The 17,566-nt window shown below is 41.0% G+C and overlaps 2 protein-coding genes across 2 annotated transcripts in view; one reads left to right on the top strand and one right to left on the bottom strand.

The window, feature by feature from the left end:
- fndc5a (fibronectin type III domain containing 5a) overlaps positions 1-9,115 on the top strand; it is a 96,468-nt gene extending 87,353 nt beyond the window's left edge. The window contains exon 6 of the mRNA XM_078423124.1: positions 9,097-9,115. Within this exon, the coding sequence (XP_078279250.1) occupies positions 9,097-9,109 (13 nt within the window). The 3' untranslated portion in view covers positions 9,110-9,115. The remainder of the gene's footprint in view (positions 1-9,096) is intronic.
- On the bottom strand, positions 6,028-16,918 carry kop (askopos). The gene is made up of 5 exons (XM_078423118.1): positions 15,887-16,918; positions 13,298-13,410; positions 11,591-11,685; positions 8,551-8,641; positions 6,028-6,148 (listed from the first exon to the last, which is right to left on the bottom strand). The coding sequence occupies exons 1-5, from the start codon at positions 16,916-16,918 to the stop codon at positions 6,028-6,030; spliced, it is 1,452 nt and encodes a 483-aa protein (XP_078279244.1).
- Positions 16,919-17,566: the final 648 nt, after the last annotated feature.

Below are 17,566 nucleotides of genomic sequence, written 5' to 3' on the forward strand. Positions count from 1 at the left end.
TATCATTTGTATATCAGATTACTTGCATGCAATATTTGCAACTAATATCCCAGTTTACTATTATATCTGACACAGAAAACATTGTACAGTTATTGAAGGACTTAATATAGCCACTGTGCTCATAAGATAATAGGGTCATGTGATAGGAGCAGAATTAGGCCATTCGGCCCATCAAGCCTACTCCCCCATTCAATCATGGCTGACCCATCTCCCCCTCCTAACCCCATTCTCCTGCCTTCTCCCCATAACCCCTGACACCCTAATCCACCCTTATGATTGCACGATATCATATTATATCATATATCTACAGCCGGAAACAGGCCTTTTCGGCCCTCCAAGTCCGTGCCGCCCAGCGATCCCCGTACATTAACACTATCCTACACCCACTAGGGACAATTTTTACATTTACCCAGCCAATTAACCTACATACCTGTACGTCTTTGGAGTGTGGGAGGAAACCGAAGATCTCGGAGAAAACCCACGCAGGTCACGGGGAGAACGTACAAACTCCTTACAGTGCAGCACCCGTAGTCAGGATCGAACCTGTGTCTCCGGCGCTGCATTCGCTGTAAAGCAGCAACTCTACCGCTGCGCTACCGTGCCGCCCTTTACAAACATCAAGAGATAAACTACAAATACTTCTGATTCGGTTATTCATTTGGGGAATTTGTAGGCACTATAATTTGGAACTGTATGGTCTTGTAACCGAATATGGAAATGCAGTTAAAGGACAGTATGAATACAACCGGAATAAAATTAAAACTTGCAATTAGAAAAATAAACTTGCTTTACTGCATTCATATGCTTTAATGAACTACCCAGTGTTTTGATTTACAGTATTTCAGGTTTATTGTGGTCACATGTCCCTAGATACAGTGGAAAGGTTTGTTTTGCATGCTATCCAAATAAATCAGATAATACCATATATAATTTGTCCATCGTTTTGATAGGGAAGTTATTGCAGTAATGAGTCCCACGATAAATGCCTAGTGCTTTAATATAATATTCCCATCATTGTAAGTTTTTCCAGCATTATCTTTGGAAAAATTGAGAGGATTCCAATACCCATTTACTGCAACCTATGTCAATCACACCTTATCAGTTGACCAAGAGTCATTTGGGGTCACATGCAATGTGCCAGAATTTCCTGCTGGCTGTGAGGCACCATCACTCACCACTTACAGATACTAACCAATGATCTAGGCTTTGCCAGCTGTCAAATCTAGCAAGGATTATGAATGTTTCGGAACATCTCTGAAATGCTATTACAGATCAATTGAAAATGTAAAAATACATTGCAGGAAAATCAATTACTTTAAAGGAAATATGAATTTGGTTTTACTCACTCACCTCCATAGCAGGTACTCCCAATTGAAGTGAATGACTCACAATTCCTCTTCCATGTCTCGTGATAGAGCTGATTTGTAATGCAAAGGAACTCAAAGTTGACGTTCAGCATGGAAATAGCTGGCAAAGCATCACCTGCAAGTTTGGACTTATGCATTTGTCCATGAGTTCCAAGTGTCTTAGGATGAGAGCTAGGAGATAGCAGCAGTGGGTTAATGCAAAAGGATACAAGAAGTGCGGGAGTAACTCAGCAGATCATGCAGCCTCTCTGGAGAACATGGATGGATGACGTTTCAGGTCGGGACCCTTAAGGGCAGCAGGTTAATGTCGGCCACAACTCACAGCACATTAAAATGTTTTTAAAGAACTCAAATGAACAGATTTTCAATGCAGGCGTATTTATTTATCCGGCTCTATTGACAATAGTTCCACGAGTTTTCCGACGTGAGAAAATGATGGACTTCAGGACAGAATGAACCATAATAACGTAAGGTAAGGAACATTGATAACTCAACATAAGAAAAAGGCACAAAGTACAAGATGGATATGCATTACGTGGTACCGAAGGAAGCATACGGATAAAAACATTATTTTAGTTGTGGGGAGATATTTTTACTTTTACTGCCTGTTGAAACAACTGCAACAAGAAATAGGAGAGTGTCACGGAAGGAATTACTGAAACTCATTAAACTGCATGCTCTAAGTCACTACGAGCAACATCTCAGGAGATCCTCATGAATGTCATGTCCCAGGGAACAGTTGCTACGGATTTAGTTTTAGTTTAGTTTAGAGATACTGTGCGGAAACAGGCCCCTTCGGCTCACCGAGTATGCGCCGACCAGCGATCCCCGCACATTAACACTAACCTAACACACTAGGGACAATTTACCTTTATACCAAGCCAATTAATCTACAGTACAAACCTGTATGTCATTGGAGTGTGGGAGGAAACCGAAGATCTCGTGGTCACAGGGATAAGGTACAAACGCCGTATAGTCAGCACCCACAGTGGGGATCGTAAGCCCCTGTTTGAGTATCTGAAGGGGATGCTCCTCAAGTTCTGGCTCCATTTTAGCCCTACGCTTTTAATTTGTGGGCACCCGGTACAGAGGGGGGAGGGTCGGGAGGGAGGAGGGGGTCTCCCTGTCGGTCTGCTCCTGGGCCTGGCCAAGATGGCCATCCGCGGTCCAGGCAGCGGGCAGTCGATGGCCTCTCAGAGGTCGGCTGCCTACCCCTGTTCCGGGCTTACGTCCGTGCCCGCGTGTCCCTGGAGAGGGAACACACGGTGTCCACTGGGGGCTCTGGGGTCTTCCATGAATGCTGGTCGCCGCGGGGGGTCGAATGTATTGTTGACAGAGATGGCGGGATTTTAATGTGATAATTGCTTCTTTTGTAAACTGCCGATACAGGCGGCTTTTGTTTGATCACATTTCACTTTGTATGTTTTTCTTTGGAATAACATTTTTATATATATTTTAAAAAAACAGTGGGGATCGTACCTGTGTCTCTGGCTCTGTAAGCGCTGTAAGGCAGCAAGTCTACCTCAGAGCTCCTGTGCTGCCCCAGGTTAGTTTAGTATTATCATGTGTACTGAGGTGCAGTGAAAATGCTTTTTGTTACGTGCTATCTAGTCAGGGGAAAGACTATACGTGATTACAATCAAGATGGCCGCCACAACAATTGTAGCTTCTTTGGATGATGCAAATTTTGATTTATTTGCAGTAATCCATCACACTGAAGGCTATCAGAGTGTAAATTGACAAAACTATTTGGTCAGAATAAACTGTTGCAAACCACAGAAGGTTTTATTCAGTTAACAGCTGAAAAATACACAAGGCAAATTTAATGAAAACCTCTTTAATTTAACATTTGAAAAAATATAAAACTGACAGAAACAACAAGAAACTGTTATCAATGAAGGATTGCAATGGCAAGTTTTCATCACACAATCTGTATTGTTGACAAATGGCATCTTCAAATAAAACCCTTTGCATTTCACAGCCGATCAAGTAGTTTTCTGGAAGCTAATCTAGAATTGCCAGCACAAAAAGCAAGCCCTTTATTGCTAATCAACGTACGTTGTTGCCAGGACATGCATCAAAGCATTAAATAATTGCAACAAATCTTCACTTCAAACAAAGTGCCATTAAATTGCTCAAAAGTGAAATGTATTCAAACATATTTTCAAACTATCTTTCAAACTTGCATATCTCTCACTCACCTCCTCTAGCGCCTTTAATGGTTCGAACCAGCACATTATTTACTGTGGGAGTACGACTCCTTTCTCTGCCTTTTCTGTGATGTTACGAATTTCCACTCAAATAACTCCCAACCGTGGATTACGTGCAGGCACATTAAACACTTATGCTCATCTCAAACTGGGATCTGAACTGCAAAGCCGAGCTAACGAGCAAGTTAAACGTTCCTTCTGAGTGTATAGTCATTTATCAATATATTTGTACACGAGTCACAATCAAAGCAATTGTAACTTAATACTGAAATGTTTCACAAAATCAGCAGGCTTCACTGCCTTCCTTTCACAATAATCACGAAGTGTCTTGGACCAACTGAAAGCTAGGACAGTTTGCACCATTCCAGGTTCCCCCGTTGACAGGAACACTACTCCTGGCTGATCCACTAATCGCCACTTCTCTGATGCCCCAGGAAGAGATTCCAACCCACTTTGAATGATTGTTCTTGATTCTGACAATACTCTCAAGATCATGAATTTCTCTACATTAAAATGTGAAAAAATTCAAGTAGGTGAGGATAAGAGTTGGAAGCCTGAATCTTAGACTGCATCTGGAACCATACGGATAACTTGTTGAGGACTGTTCTAATGATATATAATTCTTCCTTCAGGGGCTGATGACTGGAGTAATATAACAGCACCACTCACATCCAAATAAATGACACCAATAATTAAAATCGAAGGTATCACAAAATACTGGAGTAACTCAGCAGGTCAGGCAGCATCTAGGAGAGAGGGAATGGGTCGGGTCGAGACCCTTCTTTTGTGATAGCTTCGATTTGTACCAGCATCTGCAGTTATTTTCCTACCAATAATTAAAATACTACACAACACTGCAATATTACAACAAAACTTTAGCGCGGTACCTTAATCACCCACACAATTACCAAATTTAGTTTTTAAACTTTTTGATGCCAGTGTGCATCATCTATTTTCATTTTGGTTCACAGTATGCTAAAAGTGAATTTTACAGTACAAATGCATGATTTAGTGTCAGATGATAGTTGGAATCTTGAACCTTTAAATTGTACTCCAATAATACCTGCAAAATGCAAAGCCGCTTCTCAGCGATGCTGCTATCAATCCGATCAGCTAAAAGCTGATACATAAATACAGATGACATTAAAATGTTGCCAGAAAATGCAGCTTGAAGATAGATTATGAGTGAAAGAAAAAGGTAAGATAATCGAAGATTAAGCACTTTTCACATTATTGGCAGTTACTAAGAGTGTGAATTAATGACTTGTTAATCAGTTGTCATAGAAAATATAAAAGCTTAACAATTTAAATGAACTGTTTGACATTTCAAAACATAGAAAATGCATAATTCTTTCGCTAAAGGCACACTAAATAGAGTTTCCTGTACATTCAGTTCTCTCAGTGAAGTCTGAAGATAAATTAGTCTTGCATGCAAAGCACTTTTTACTGTAAACTAATTATGTGACATAAATCAATACGCTATCACAACACTGGACTGCAAAATTTCTTCAGAATCGTGGTATGTTTAGAGTGTAGTTTAGGGTTTAGAAGTATAGTGTGGGCACAGGCCCATCAATCCGCACGTGTTTGGAATGTGGGAAGAAACCGGAGCACCCAGAGAAAATCCAGGTGGTCACAGGGAGACTGTAAATACTCCATATAGACAGCAACTGACTGTATTGTCAGTTGTATTTTCACGAAATAGTGAAACGATGAAAAGCAACTTTCAGACTTGTACAACCCTCGCTTATAAATGCACAGTAAATTTACCTTAAATGTCCTCATTCATATACAGACTCAAATATTTCAGTCAATCTACGATTGGAGGGTATCATTTGCAAGTACAGGCATTATTGTGCAGGAAGGAACTACAGATGCTGGTTTACACCAAAAACAGGCACAAATTGCTGGAGTAACTCAGGAGGTCAGGCAGCATCTCTGGAGAAAAGGAATAGAAAATATAATCCATTCCTTTTCTCCAGAGATGTTGCCTGACCCGCTGAGTTACTCGAGCATTTTGAGTCTATCATTATTGTGATTATTGTGTTCCAGATTAAACACAACACATTAAAATATGTCTCTTGATTGCCTACTCTTTCAGCTGGCAATCAAATTTAGACATTAATGAAGGCTTATAACTGTGTAAACTGCCTCAAAACTAAAATTACAACTGCTCCTGTTCATACAACTTTCCAGGGATTCTTTTGATTCTCTAGCCAGGCAGCAGTAGATATCTCTCCATTCCTCCAATTCCTGCAAACAGCTGTACTCTCAGTTTGACACACACCTTGTTAAGACTAAATACGGTGTTTTCTCCAATAAGCACAGGATCACACTGCAGAGTACAAACATCCAGTCGAAACTTGCCAAAAACAAATCCACACAGATCGAACTTGAATCTCTGTGCTTTGAAAGTCCTAGAGATGTAACCGATTGAACACTAAGGGCAACTAAGGGAGAGGGTCACGCTGGAGAGAAAATGCAATGTCACCAAAACGGGGAATATCCCCATTCCTTCTTGCCCATTCATGGAGATCAGTCTCAACAAACCTATGCCGTTCCATATAATTTCTGAAAAATAGAAACAAGCGTTCCAACATTAAAAGAGATTTGCAAAATATTTCATTGCAAATAAAACACAGCAGCTACAATAGGATGTTTCTAGGCACCCCTCAAATTCATGGACTCTGGATTAAAGCTATTTGTTTGCATTGCCAATTCGTTATGGAAAATCACTGCACACAATTTCAAGACCACATGTCCATAAAATCTGAAAAGTGACTTTTTTTTAAAAAAGTCATAGACTTTTTCAGGATTTCTCTCATTGAAGAGTCTCGGTTTCTTTCCTGTTTTTACGCACTTTTGTTTCTTTCTCCCTTGGCCTACACAGATCCAATTAGCAGCAATGATCCAACATTTAACATAATGTAACATAGTGACCGAGATTTTAAACATATCCTACTCTCCAGGAACAGATGATAGCACTGAAAAATCAAAATTAAATACTGCAGATGCTGACAATCCAAAATAAATAGAAAGAAATTGCTGGAAACACACAGCAGGTCGGGCAGCATCTGTGGAAGACACAGACCCTCTGACAAAGTGTCTGCAAAACGAAGGTTAACTGTATTTCACTTTCCACAAATGCTGTCTGTCTTCTGGGAGCAGCAGAAAGATTGATAACATGGTTAAAATGAGGAGATATCCTTCATCTTATAACTCAAAGCATTGTGTGCAAAAGCAAGGATTTTTATTTTTATTGCAATATGAAACCCAATACAGCATAGTTGGGCACTATTGCTTTATATTAGTAGATATATATATATATATATATATATATATATAGATATATATATATATATATATATATATATATATATATATATAGATATATATATAGTGTATATAGATCTTCGGTACCGAACGACAAATAAAGCTCTGTTATACTGTTATATACACACTATAGCTAACAATAAAATTCAATTTCACTAGCTTTTCTCACAATTATTAGAGATACTACCATCAATGCCCTGAGAATAGACAGTTCTAATCATACTGAATATCCACACCAAATTCACTTAATTTAATTTCTACTGAAAATATACTGCTTAATGTTTGCTGCAATTATATTTAATCTGCCAATTTCCAGCCAATTATTATCAACATTCGTTTATCTTTCAAAGAATCAGCAATGCCCTCTTTGCAAAGTTGACTAATCAAATTGGATCTACAGTGTGGAGCTTTAAAGAATGAGGTAAACTGTATTGAAACATTTGAGATCTTAAAGGGGCATGACAGAACAAATATCAGGAGGTTTTCACAACAGGGAGAATTTCGAACAAGGGTACACAATTCTGGGTTAGGGAGCAGCCATTTAAATCTGACGTGTGGACACTTCTTCTCGAGAGTCCTCTACCTTAGAGGATTGCGGAGGCTCGACCATTTGGCTTAATTAAGGGGGTTGGCATTTTATTTGAAAGATCAGGGAACTGAGGGCCACAGGGAACTGGCACAAAATAAGAAGTGACGTCAGGGACAGGTTAGCCGTGATGATGTGTGGGGGCACACTTGAGGGACCCAAGAGACCTCTCCTGTTCCTTGTGATCTCATTAGAACACCACATCCATGAGCCTTGTACCAGATCTTGAGCTAGCAAGAGATGCCATCGCTTCTAATGTATTATGTAATATTAGTTTAAGGGCAGTATAGTGGCAGAGCGGGTAAACTCAAGAGTGCCAAAAACCCAACTTCAATCCTGATTTCGGGTGCTGTCTGTGTGGAGTTTGCATGTTCTCCACGTGACTGCAAAGTTAGGGTTTCCTTTGGGTTCTTCGGTTTCCTCCCACATCCCAAAGATGTGAGGGTTAGTAGGTTGGTTAATTAGCCTCTGTAAATTGCCCGTATTGTTTCGGGAGATGTCAGGAAAGAGGGATATCATAAAACTGGTGCAAACGGGTGATTGATGGTCAGCGTGGACTCGGTGGGTCGAAGGGCCTGTTTCCATCTTTCAACCAATTATATCTCAAACCTGTCTTTTGTCCACTCCTGTGCAGGTGGCAACTAGGTTTCAGTTAATGCTGCTAAATGTAACAAAATGAGTTTACTTTAGTTTGGGGATACACCGCGGAAACAAGCCCTTGTGCCCACCGAATCCGCGCCGACCAGCGATGCCCACGCACTAACACTATCCTACACACTAGTGACAATTCACAATTTTACCAACCCAATTAACCTACAAACCTGTACGTCTTTGGAGTGTGGGAGGAAACCGGAGCACCTAGTGAAAACCCAAGTAGGTCACAGGGAGAATGTACAAACTCCGTACAGACAACACCCGTAGTCAGGATCGAACCCGGGTCTCTGGCAGCAACTCTGCCGCTGTCTGGCAGCAACTCTACTGCTGTGCCACCTAATAAAATGTCTAATTCTAAATGGTTTTTTTTAAAAATTATGCTTCTACAGTCCAGGTTTACCTGGTTGTGAGGTCTGAAGGGTGCTGCTGAAAACTGAAGTGATTTTCAATCGCCACCTCATCCATCAAAGAGAGTAATTCTGGTATCGATCCTGCAAAATAAATACTGTTAAACTGAGGTTATTTTACAATCATGTCTCATGTTTCATCAGGTTTCCAAAGTGTCAAGACGAAGCAGTCATTTGGGAAATGCTTGAAACTGTTGTCTTGTAACAGGCAAGCAAAGAAACCCAATTATTGTTGAACTTCACGGAATAGAATAGGCGTTTCGAATCCGCAGTCACGTGTTTCTCACGGCATAGTTAGTTCACACTTATTTGTATATCTTAGGCACTTCTTTATGCTGCTTGACGTGCGTCTGCGTGCGTGTGTGCGCGTGTCTGTGTGTCTGTGTGCGTGTCTGTGTGTGCGTGTGTGCGCGTGTTTGTGTGTCTGTGTGCGTGTGTGCTAGGTTTTGCAAACAGTTCTCCACTTTGTCGGAAAAAACTTTTAATCTTTGATAAAGTCAGATTAATATTTCATGTATTTTAACTTTGTGTTTCCCCAGGGATATACAATGAATGGTAGTAGACAACACCAACTGAAGACCCACTCAAGCACTTGAACAATAAAATCTATGGTGGACAAAGGCTATCATATGTTTTAAAAGGCTACCATACGCTGAACCCAAATGGTTAAAAAAAGCAAAGAAACATTCACTAAGCAAATATCCCCATGTATGTTAAAAAACCACCTGACTATATTTCAAACTGGAGAATATTCCAATCTGTAAAGCAAATTATCTAACACCTTTCACCAATTAAATCAATTAAATGAGCCATATATTGTCAATATAATTAGTGAAATTGTTTAACAAGATGAGACAGGAATATGATAAATATTTGATTGATAAATTTAATATCAGTTCAGAACCCAAGTTCAAGAATTCAAATCATTTATTTGATTGATCCCTTTATTTCAGCTTCTTCAGTTGGGTCAATAATTTAAATATGCTCCTTCCAACTTGACTTGGGAATTGGCCATGTGTAGGAAAGAACTGCAGATGCTGGTTTAAATCGAAGATAGACAAAATGCTGGAGTAACTCAGTGGGACAGGCAGCATCTCTGGAGAGAAGGAATGGGTTATGTTTCTGGTCGAGACCCTTCTTCAGACTCTGATTAACTTCCAGAGCTACCCTGCTTAAAATTACATCCAAGGCCAGTGGAGTACAGAGGGACATTGACCAGGTATCCACAGCCATTGTCCATCAGCTAATCATACAGAGGGATGGAGGGAACTGGAGGGATACAATTGCTTTGCACACTTCATTTAGGGACAAGTGAAGATATCTTTTGTAAATGCTAAGACCTTAGTCTGAATGCCAACCACAGCATCAATGTTTAATGTTGTTATATTGTCAGAGTTGTTGATATTCTCTCATGTGTTTTCCCATTGTGTGCACACCATTGCAGCACAAGCCATTCAATGGCAACACGTTTAAAGTAGCTAATTAAAGTAACATCATATCTCTTATCAAAAGTCTATGGTGTATTTTTTGCCACTGCTTTGGGCATGGGAAGCATTATCACCAAGAGTTTCTGAACTCTAGGGTTATATCATGTCAGTAAACTTGGATAAGCAACAACTATAGGAGTCTTGGAGGCCACAGGTATGACTTAAGGCATCAGGACTATCAAAAAGAACTTCACTAAAATGTGAACAGTACTTTCAATAAACTGAAATGCAGATTAAGTGACAACAGAGTTTATTTTCTTCCTCTCGTGATGCCTATAATAATGACAAATGGTGGCATTTGAGCATACAGTTGGTTAACAAGGAAATGCAGAGAGGAGACAGATATAAAAGCAGAATGCTGGAATCTCGATTTAAGAAAAAACACACACTGCTGGAGGAACTCAGAATGTCAAGCAGCATCTGTGGAGGCAAAGAGACGGTCAACATTTCGGGTGAAGACCCGACAGTGGAGATGGAAGAGAGCCAGTATAATGAACTGAGATGGAGGAGTGAAACAGGGACTGGAAGGTGTTGGATGTCGCCAAGGGAGATGGGGAGGATGAGCAGATAAAGCCAGGTGGGGGAGACTGGGAGAGGAGTTAAGAGACAGAGAGAGGTTGGTGGGAAATAGAAAGAAACTGATAAAGAAAAAAAGTTAGGCAGATGGAGCCAGGAATGTAGAGGAAGAATGGACAGTGTCAATGGCGTGGGAAGGGAACCTATCAAAAATGTTCTTTGTGACAGTAGTAGAATCTTTGCAGCATAGTGAACTACATAAAGTTGTCATCTCAAACGCCAAATGGTCCAATGGTGTTTTCGACATTTCCATAAGCAAAATTATTCAATAGGATCAATGACAACCTGTTCCCCACCGCCATTGTCTGATGTTTGAGATACATAGGATGCTGACAAACAAGATTGCTTTCAACAACAAAAATGTCCATGGCAGCTATGGAAATAGATATGGATCTTATTGCTGTTGTCCAAATTCCTTACCATTACATTATCTGTAATAATGATAAACAGGACCCATGTAAAACATTCTAAAATTACATTGATATGGTGCAAGATCAGAAATAACTGAACAATAATGCATAAAATGCAGGGAAGGAGAAAGCAATACACTTACTAATTATTCCCCTTATTGTTTGCATCGAAAGTTGCATTTTAATGAATAGGCTTTGATCGCCCAAAAGGACAAGGAGATGGACCATTAAGACCAAGAAAATATTGAAGCAAATGTATTTCCTCTTTAGATTCTGTGCAGTTCAATTTGCAAAGAATGTGATTTTGCTTTTTTTTTGTGCATCTTGATTTTGCCACTTGTAACAATGAAACTTGCCTCCCGCCAACAACTATAAATCATTTTACAAATGGAAGATTTCCATGTTAGATATATAGATTATACTTTGATCTCCACCTCCTACAATAGTGCAGCATTAGTTGTTTAGAAGACAATTCAAAATTACAACACATTTCAGGAATTCACAGACTTTATTTCAAACTTTTCCAACAAATTGTTGTTATTCCACACACTACAGGTTACCTTGATTCTTATAATTTTCGTTCAAGTGGTTTGAAACATGCTTAAAATATGTATGTTTCTGCCTTTCTATCTCCTCATCAAATATTGTATTCAATCTGAAAAGAAAATATAAACCGGTTAATCATCCTGGTCAAAAGACTTGTTTCTTTTCTCCCTTTCAATTATTGTTTTCTGAGGAAACATGGCAATCTCGACTGGAAACATTCCAAACAAATAGCCTAGACTATGTGCGTGTGAGGAATGCAAAAGAAACTTAGCAACTTACTGCCAATATATCAGCCTCAACTGAAGCGCCAGTAAATTCTCCAGGCTATGAACAATGCAATGCTTCCATCTAGAGGCTGCCCAGAATATTGGAAGCAATCATCGAAGACAGAGAATAAACTAAATTTCCGTTAATATGTGGGAATCAAAAAAAGTATCAAAATAATACAGTATTTAAAAGTTTATTGTTTGGGAATAAACTCCCCAAAAAAATGTTTCTTGTAAGATGAGCTCTGCCCACCGGTTTCATTGATGACATACAAATATTGGTCTCCAAACTAAATCGAGATCAAAAAAGTGGAAAAGCAGTGTAATTGCTTTCTTATGGTCAATTGAACAGCAAGACTCATCCATGGCGACCATGAAGCCTATTTGCACATCCTACTTGCCTGTTTTATGTCAAATGTCCCAACTCAATAACACCTCGGCACATGAAAGCAAACCTGCCAAATGTCTTTTTAACCACTCCATCCTAGAGTGTTGCCATTTTTAGGGAGCTAGGAACTTGCACTCCGAAGTCCCTATGTACATCACCACGCTTGAGGTCTTTGCTATTCATCATACATATCCTGTTAGTATTTGATGTCCCAAAATCCTTCCGCTCGGGCTGGATAAAACGTTATCTGCCATCACTTTGCCCACTTTCCCAACTGATCTCTGTCCCTCTGTATCCTTACATAATCTTCTTGTCTAACCTCCACTCCACTTACTAATCAGTCCACCTACATTCTCATCGGAGTCATTGACATATAACAAATACCAATGGTCCCAGCACAGATGCTTGTGCCATGCCTGATGGAGCCTGGGTCGGCAGAGCCCGTGGCCAGTCGAGGGAACCATGCGGCTGGGGCCTGGGTCGGTGTCACGGAGGTGTCCGGGTAGGACCCAGCAGCAATAGTGGAGAGGTCGGTGCGGCAATGAAAGGGGGCGCCTACCGACGGACGAGGACGGACCACGTGGAGTGAGGAAGCCGCTGCTGAGGGAAGGAACAAAGGAGGAGCCGGCGCGGGGGGACTGGTGTGTGGGAGGGGGAAGAACAATGGAGGAGCCGGTGTGGGGGGCGCCGTGAGGAAGGGGGGAGGGGGGGGAGAACAATGGGCAATGGAGGACCCGGGGAAAGGGGAGAACAAAGGGGGAGCTGCCGTGGATACTGTGTACACTTTGTTACGTTGTCAGCGCCCTTATCTGATGACCATTTGCATACCTTGGGTATGCAGGCAAAAAAAAATCACTGTGACTTGCCACAATTGGCAATAAAGTATGAATTAATTCATTCATTCATTGCATTGGTCACAGTCTTCCTGTTAGAAACCCACTCTTCCACTATCACCCTTTGCTGATGTGAAGTGAATAATCTGTGGTTTACCGGGTGAATGCAGTCTACAATAAATATAATAACAACAACGTTTCCTGCATTCTGTGAGTTCACGTGCGACTGTTTACCTTGTCTGCTGTCTTGTTTCTGGACGCACTCTGGGCGTTGTAGCTGTCGTACATTTCCGTGATGCCTTCGCTTTTGGAGACTCTGCAATACTCTGCTGATGCCGACTGACAGCCTGGCACAAAACGACAGAGAGTTTTGCATCATGATAATTTTTAAAAAACATAACACACAAACTGCAACACCACGCTCACCATATTCCGCCCATCTCCAAGAACAATGGAAATAGGGGAAGATAAAGACTTTAGATTTAACTCCAGAGAGAGCATGGAAATAGGCCTTTCAGCCCACCGGGCCTGTGCCATGCATTTGTCCGTGCTGTTTACTCACCACCTGAAACCATAAAATGCTCTAGTAACTCAGCAGGTCAGGCAGCATCTCAGGAGAAGGAATGGGTGACGTTTCGGGTCGAGACCCTTCTTCAGACTGATGCCAGGGGGGGCAGGACAAAGGAAGGATATAGGTGGAGACAGGAAGATAGAGGGAGAACTGGGAAGGGGGAGGGGAAGAGAGGGACAGAGGAACTATCTAAAGTTGGAGAAGTCAATGTTCATACCGCTGGGTTGTAAGCTGCCCAAGCGAAATATGAGGTGCTGTTCTTTCAATTTCCGGTGGGCCTCACTGTGGCACTGGAGGAGGCCCATGACAGAAAGGACAGACTGGGAGGGGGAGTTGAAGTGCTCAGCCACCGGGAGATCAGATTGGTTAAGGCGGACTGAGCAAAGGTGTTGAGCGAAACGATCGCCGAGCCTGCGTTTGGTTTCGCCGATGTAACGAAGTTGGCATGTAGAGCAGCGGATGCAATAGATGAGGTTGGAGGAGGTGCAGATAAACCTCTGTCTCACCTGGACAGACTGTTTGGGTCAAGGCATTTTTCAACATCTACAAGGCATAAATCAAGAGAGTGATGGAATATATTCCACTTGCCTTGATGACGCCCCTGAGGTTTGATACCATGCATGATCCTCAGTGTGGATTAAGTGAGCTGAAGGACCTGTTTCCATGCTACATCTCTCTTTAAGTACATGACCATCCAAGACAAGGCAACTCATTTCATTGACACCTTAAAAAAATACACTAAATATTCATTCCTTGCACTTCTGGTACACAGTAGTTGCAGTCCACACCAGCTTGCCTGTGTTATTTTCTGCAGCATCTCTCACATCCACAATCTCTACCACCAGATATAAAGATAGTAAGATAGTAAGATAAAGATAGTGCATCATCTGCAGGTTCTCTGATAAGTTATGCTTGCAATTTTCTAATCTTTTGTCATTTCTAATCTTTTAGTTTGGAAATATACCGCTGGTCTATGGAAATATATTGCTGGTCTTTCATCCCTGCTGGGTTTGAACAGTGGAACTCCCTTCCTCTGGACTAGTTTGGTTTAATTTACTTTAGAGATACAGCGCGGAAACAGCCCACCGAGTCCACACCAACCGGCGATCCCCACATTTCTACACCACTACACTATTCTACACATACGAGGGACAATTTACAATTAAACCAAGCCTAACCAAGCCTTGTACAATTAACCTACAAACCTGTACGTCTTTGGTGTGTGGGAGGAAACTGGAGCTCCCGGAAAAAACCCACTCCGGACACGAGGAGAACATACAAACTCCGTACAGACAGCACCCGTAGTCAGGATTGAACCTGGCTCTCTGGCGCTGTAAGGCAGCAACTCTACCACTGCTCCACCGTGCTGCCCCTAGTTCAAGAAGTTGGTTCGGCACCTCCTTCGCAAGGGCAACGAGGAATCGGCAACTACACTGGTTTGCGCTGCACCTCCCAGACTCCAATGATGAATTAACAGATAAGATCCAGTCCTCAAACTGCTTGGCTGCTGCCCTGCCCCTCCCTACTTGTTTCACTAGCTGTACAAGATGGAGATGGTCTTCAAAAGATGATCTTTTGATTGCCATTAACATTTAAGAGAAACTTAAAAAACAATTTAAAATTAAGTAGCTAAGGACAACTTATTTTTCAAGAGGTTTTCATCATTTTTAAACACAGAGCTAAAACATTTATTAGCAGTACAATTAAATAAGTAACAGTAAACTCAATGGAGACATGGATCCCATATCACATTAGACCCACAACAGATGTGACTCGCGATTCTGCAGCACAATGTGGGAGGTGCAATTTTCTAAATGTTTGTACCTTCTAATCTTTGAATTGACTTCACAACTATCATTTAATTTAGATCTAATTTATAAATTCTTCTTTATACTTTCGTATTTGAGTGATATCGAGGGTTAATATTGCCTACTGTTAACACTCTTGCACTTCTCAAAACAGGGCCTTGGGATCGTTTACATGGACACATGAACAAATCTGTTTACGCAAAATGTCACATAAACCAGTGTTCGTATTTTTCTCTCTCACCTTCAATTTTGTCCTTGGGTTTGTACAAAAATGTGTGCCAAATCAACCATATTAAATGCAGTGATGGTTATGATAAAATTCTACAATGAAGACTTCCACATATTATTTAATTTACTCTAACTGTGTGAGACAAACTCACTAGGTAACCAATAGAACCTTGTTAAGTAATGCAAAGACATAAAAATCACATCTAGCCTGTTTACCTTTAGGTCAGGAATTACTTCTTTACTCGATCCAGGAATGCTGGTGGGTTCTTTTATCCTTCCATCATCAGCCTTTTCTTCAGGAATATTTTGCTCTCTCAACGTTAACTTATTGTTGGCGTTGAGCACGTTTGGTGAAGAGCTCGTCAAGACTGTTCTGGGCATCTTATCCTGAACATCAGGTTCTGCTTCACTGCTGCTTGCTTCGTGGTTTTCCCTCTCACTTTCTTCATCTACACCATTTTGCTTAGGGTTTATCACAGCTACCTCGATAGCCGATAGATAATAAGGCTGTTTTGATTTCACTAATTCAGTATTTTCACAAAGAGAATTAAGATTACGCTGTTCAGACTCGAGACTTTGATTAACCTCTTCGTTCAACTTCAACACAGTAAAATCTGTCAACAAGACATTACCTGAACAAGTTGTTTCCAATTCATCACCAACAAGGCAGCTTTTGGGCAACTCTGATATATTTGGGAGAGACACAGAGAGCTGACTATTATCCCTATGTTTATGCTCAGTAAGTGCATCGCCAAATCTGAGTGAATCAGAATTATCAACAATGTCATTGTCTGATTCCTGGAGAAACTTATCGATTTCCTCAGATGTAAGGTTACGTAGATCGTCCCCATCGATCTCGTTTTCCTCCAGCTCCAGCAAGGAATCATCGAGGTCTTCGCTCTCATCTAACGCACGAGATGAAGTGCCCTGTCCCTTGTCTGCGGCCACCATTGCACCAGCATCTCCTTTCCAGTTGTGGGACTGAAAAGAACGTTGCCACCCCAACAGAGATTCCATGCTTTTAGTACGAGGTTTCTTAACGCAAGGCAACGAATGCATTTCTTCAACGACTCTTGGTCGCTTGAACGCAGCGCGTACGTGAGGAATGGGTGGAATCCCTCTCTTGCATCGAGCAAAGCGCAATTCTTTCGCTGCAGCAGAACCAGCGGATGCATTGTCATTATCTTCAATCTTCAATTCCAGATTGCAAATTATACCATCTTGAGCTCCATCCATTATTTCTTTCATAGTGGATTTGTTTTGTCCCCCTAAAACAATATATATATATATATATATACACAATTCATTGATAAATTTATCATATTGCTTTTAACAAAAAACAGATATTGTGTTAGCAGCAACTTACATTTATATCGCACGTTTAACCAAAGTTAAATAATCCAAGTTACTTCTTCACACGAGTTCTGTCAAACTGTATACGAACTCATGTTCTAAAAAACATTGATTTCATTAGGTGAGAATAGTGTACTCAAAGTGGGATTCATGAAGGGAAGGTGATTAAAGAGAGGTTGACAGTGAGGAGACTTTGTCAGAGGGATGCAAGGTGTTAATAGTGAGTAATTAATATCAGAGACGCTTGCAACGTTGAACTCGCTGCATGAATCTGACAAACTTGGCTTAGTTCGAAGCTGAACCATTCACTATTGTGGCTTATGTCTGGTACTCACACAATTGGCTGAATAGCCCACTACTACATTGTAACTGAAGATAGACACAAAATGCTGGAGTAACTCAGCGGGTCAGGCAGCATCTCTGGAGAGAAGGAGTAGATTGGCGTTTCGCCAAGAGATCCTTCTACATTGCAACTGTTTTATAATACGAGGCACAGCTGAGGTGTCCAAAGTACAGATACCACGCAGGCACAATGGGAACCAC

This window comes from Rhinoraja longicauda, chromosome 27 (genome assembly GCF_053455715.1).
Source record: "Rhinoraja longicauda isolate Sanriku21f chromosome 27, sRhiLon1.1, whole genome shotgun sequence".
NCBI classification, from domain to species: Eukaryota; Metazoa; Chordata; class Chondrichthyes; order Rajiformes; family Arhynchobatidae; genus Rhinoraja; species Rhinoraja longicauda.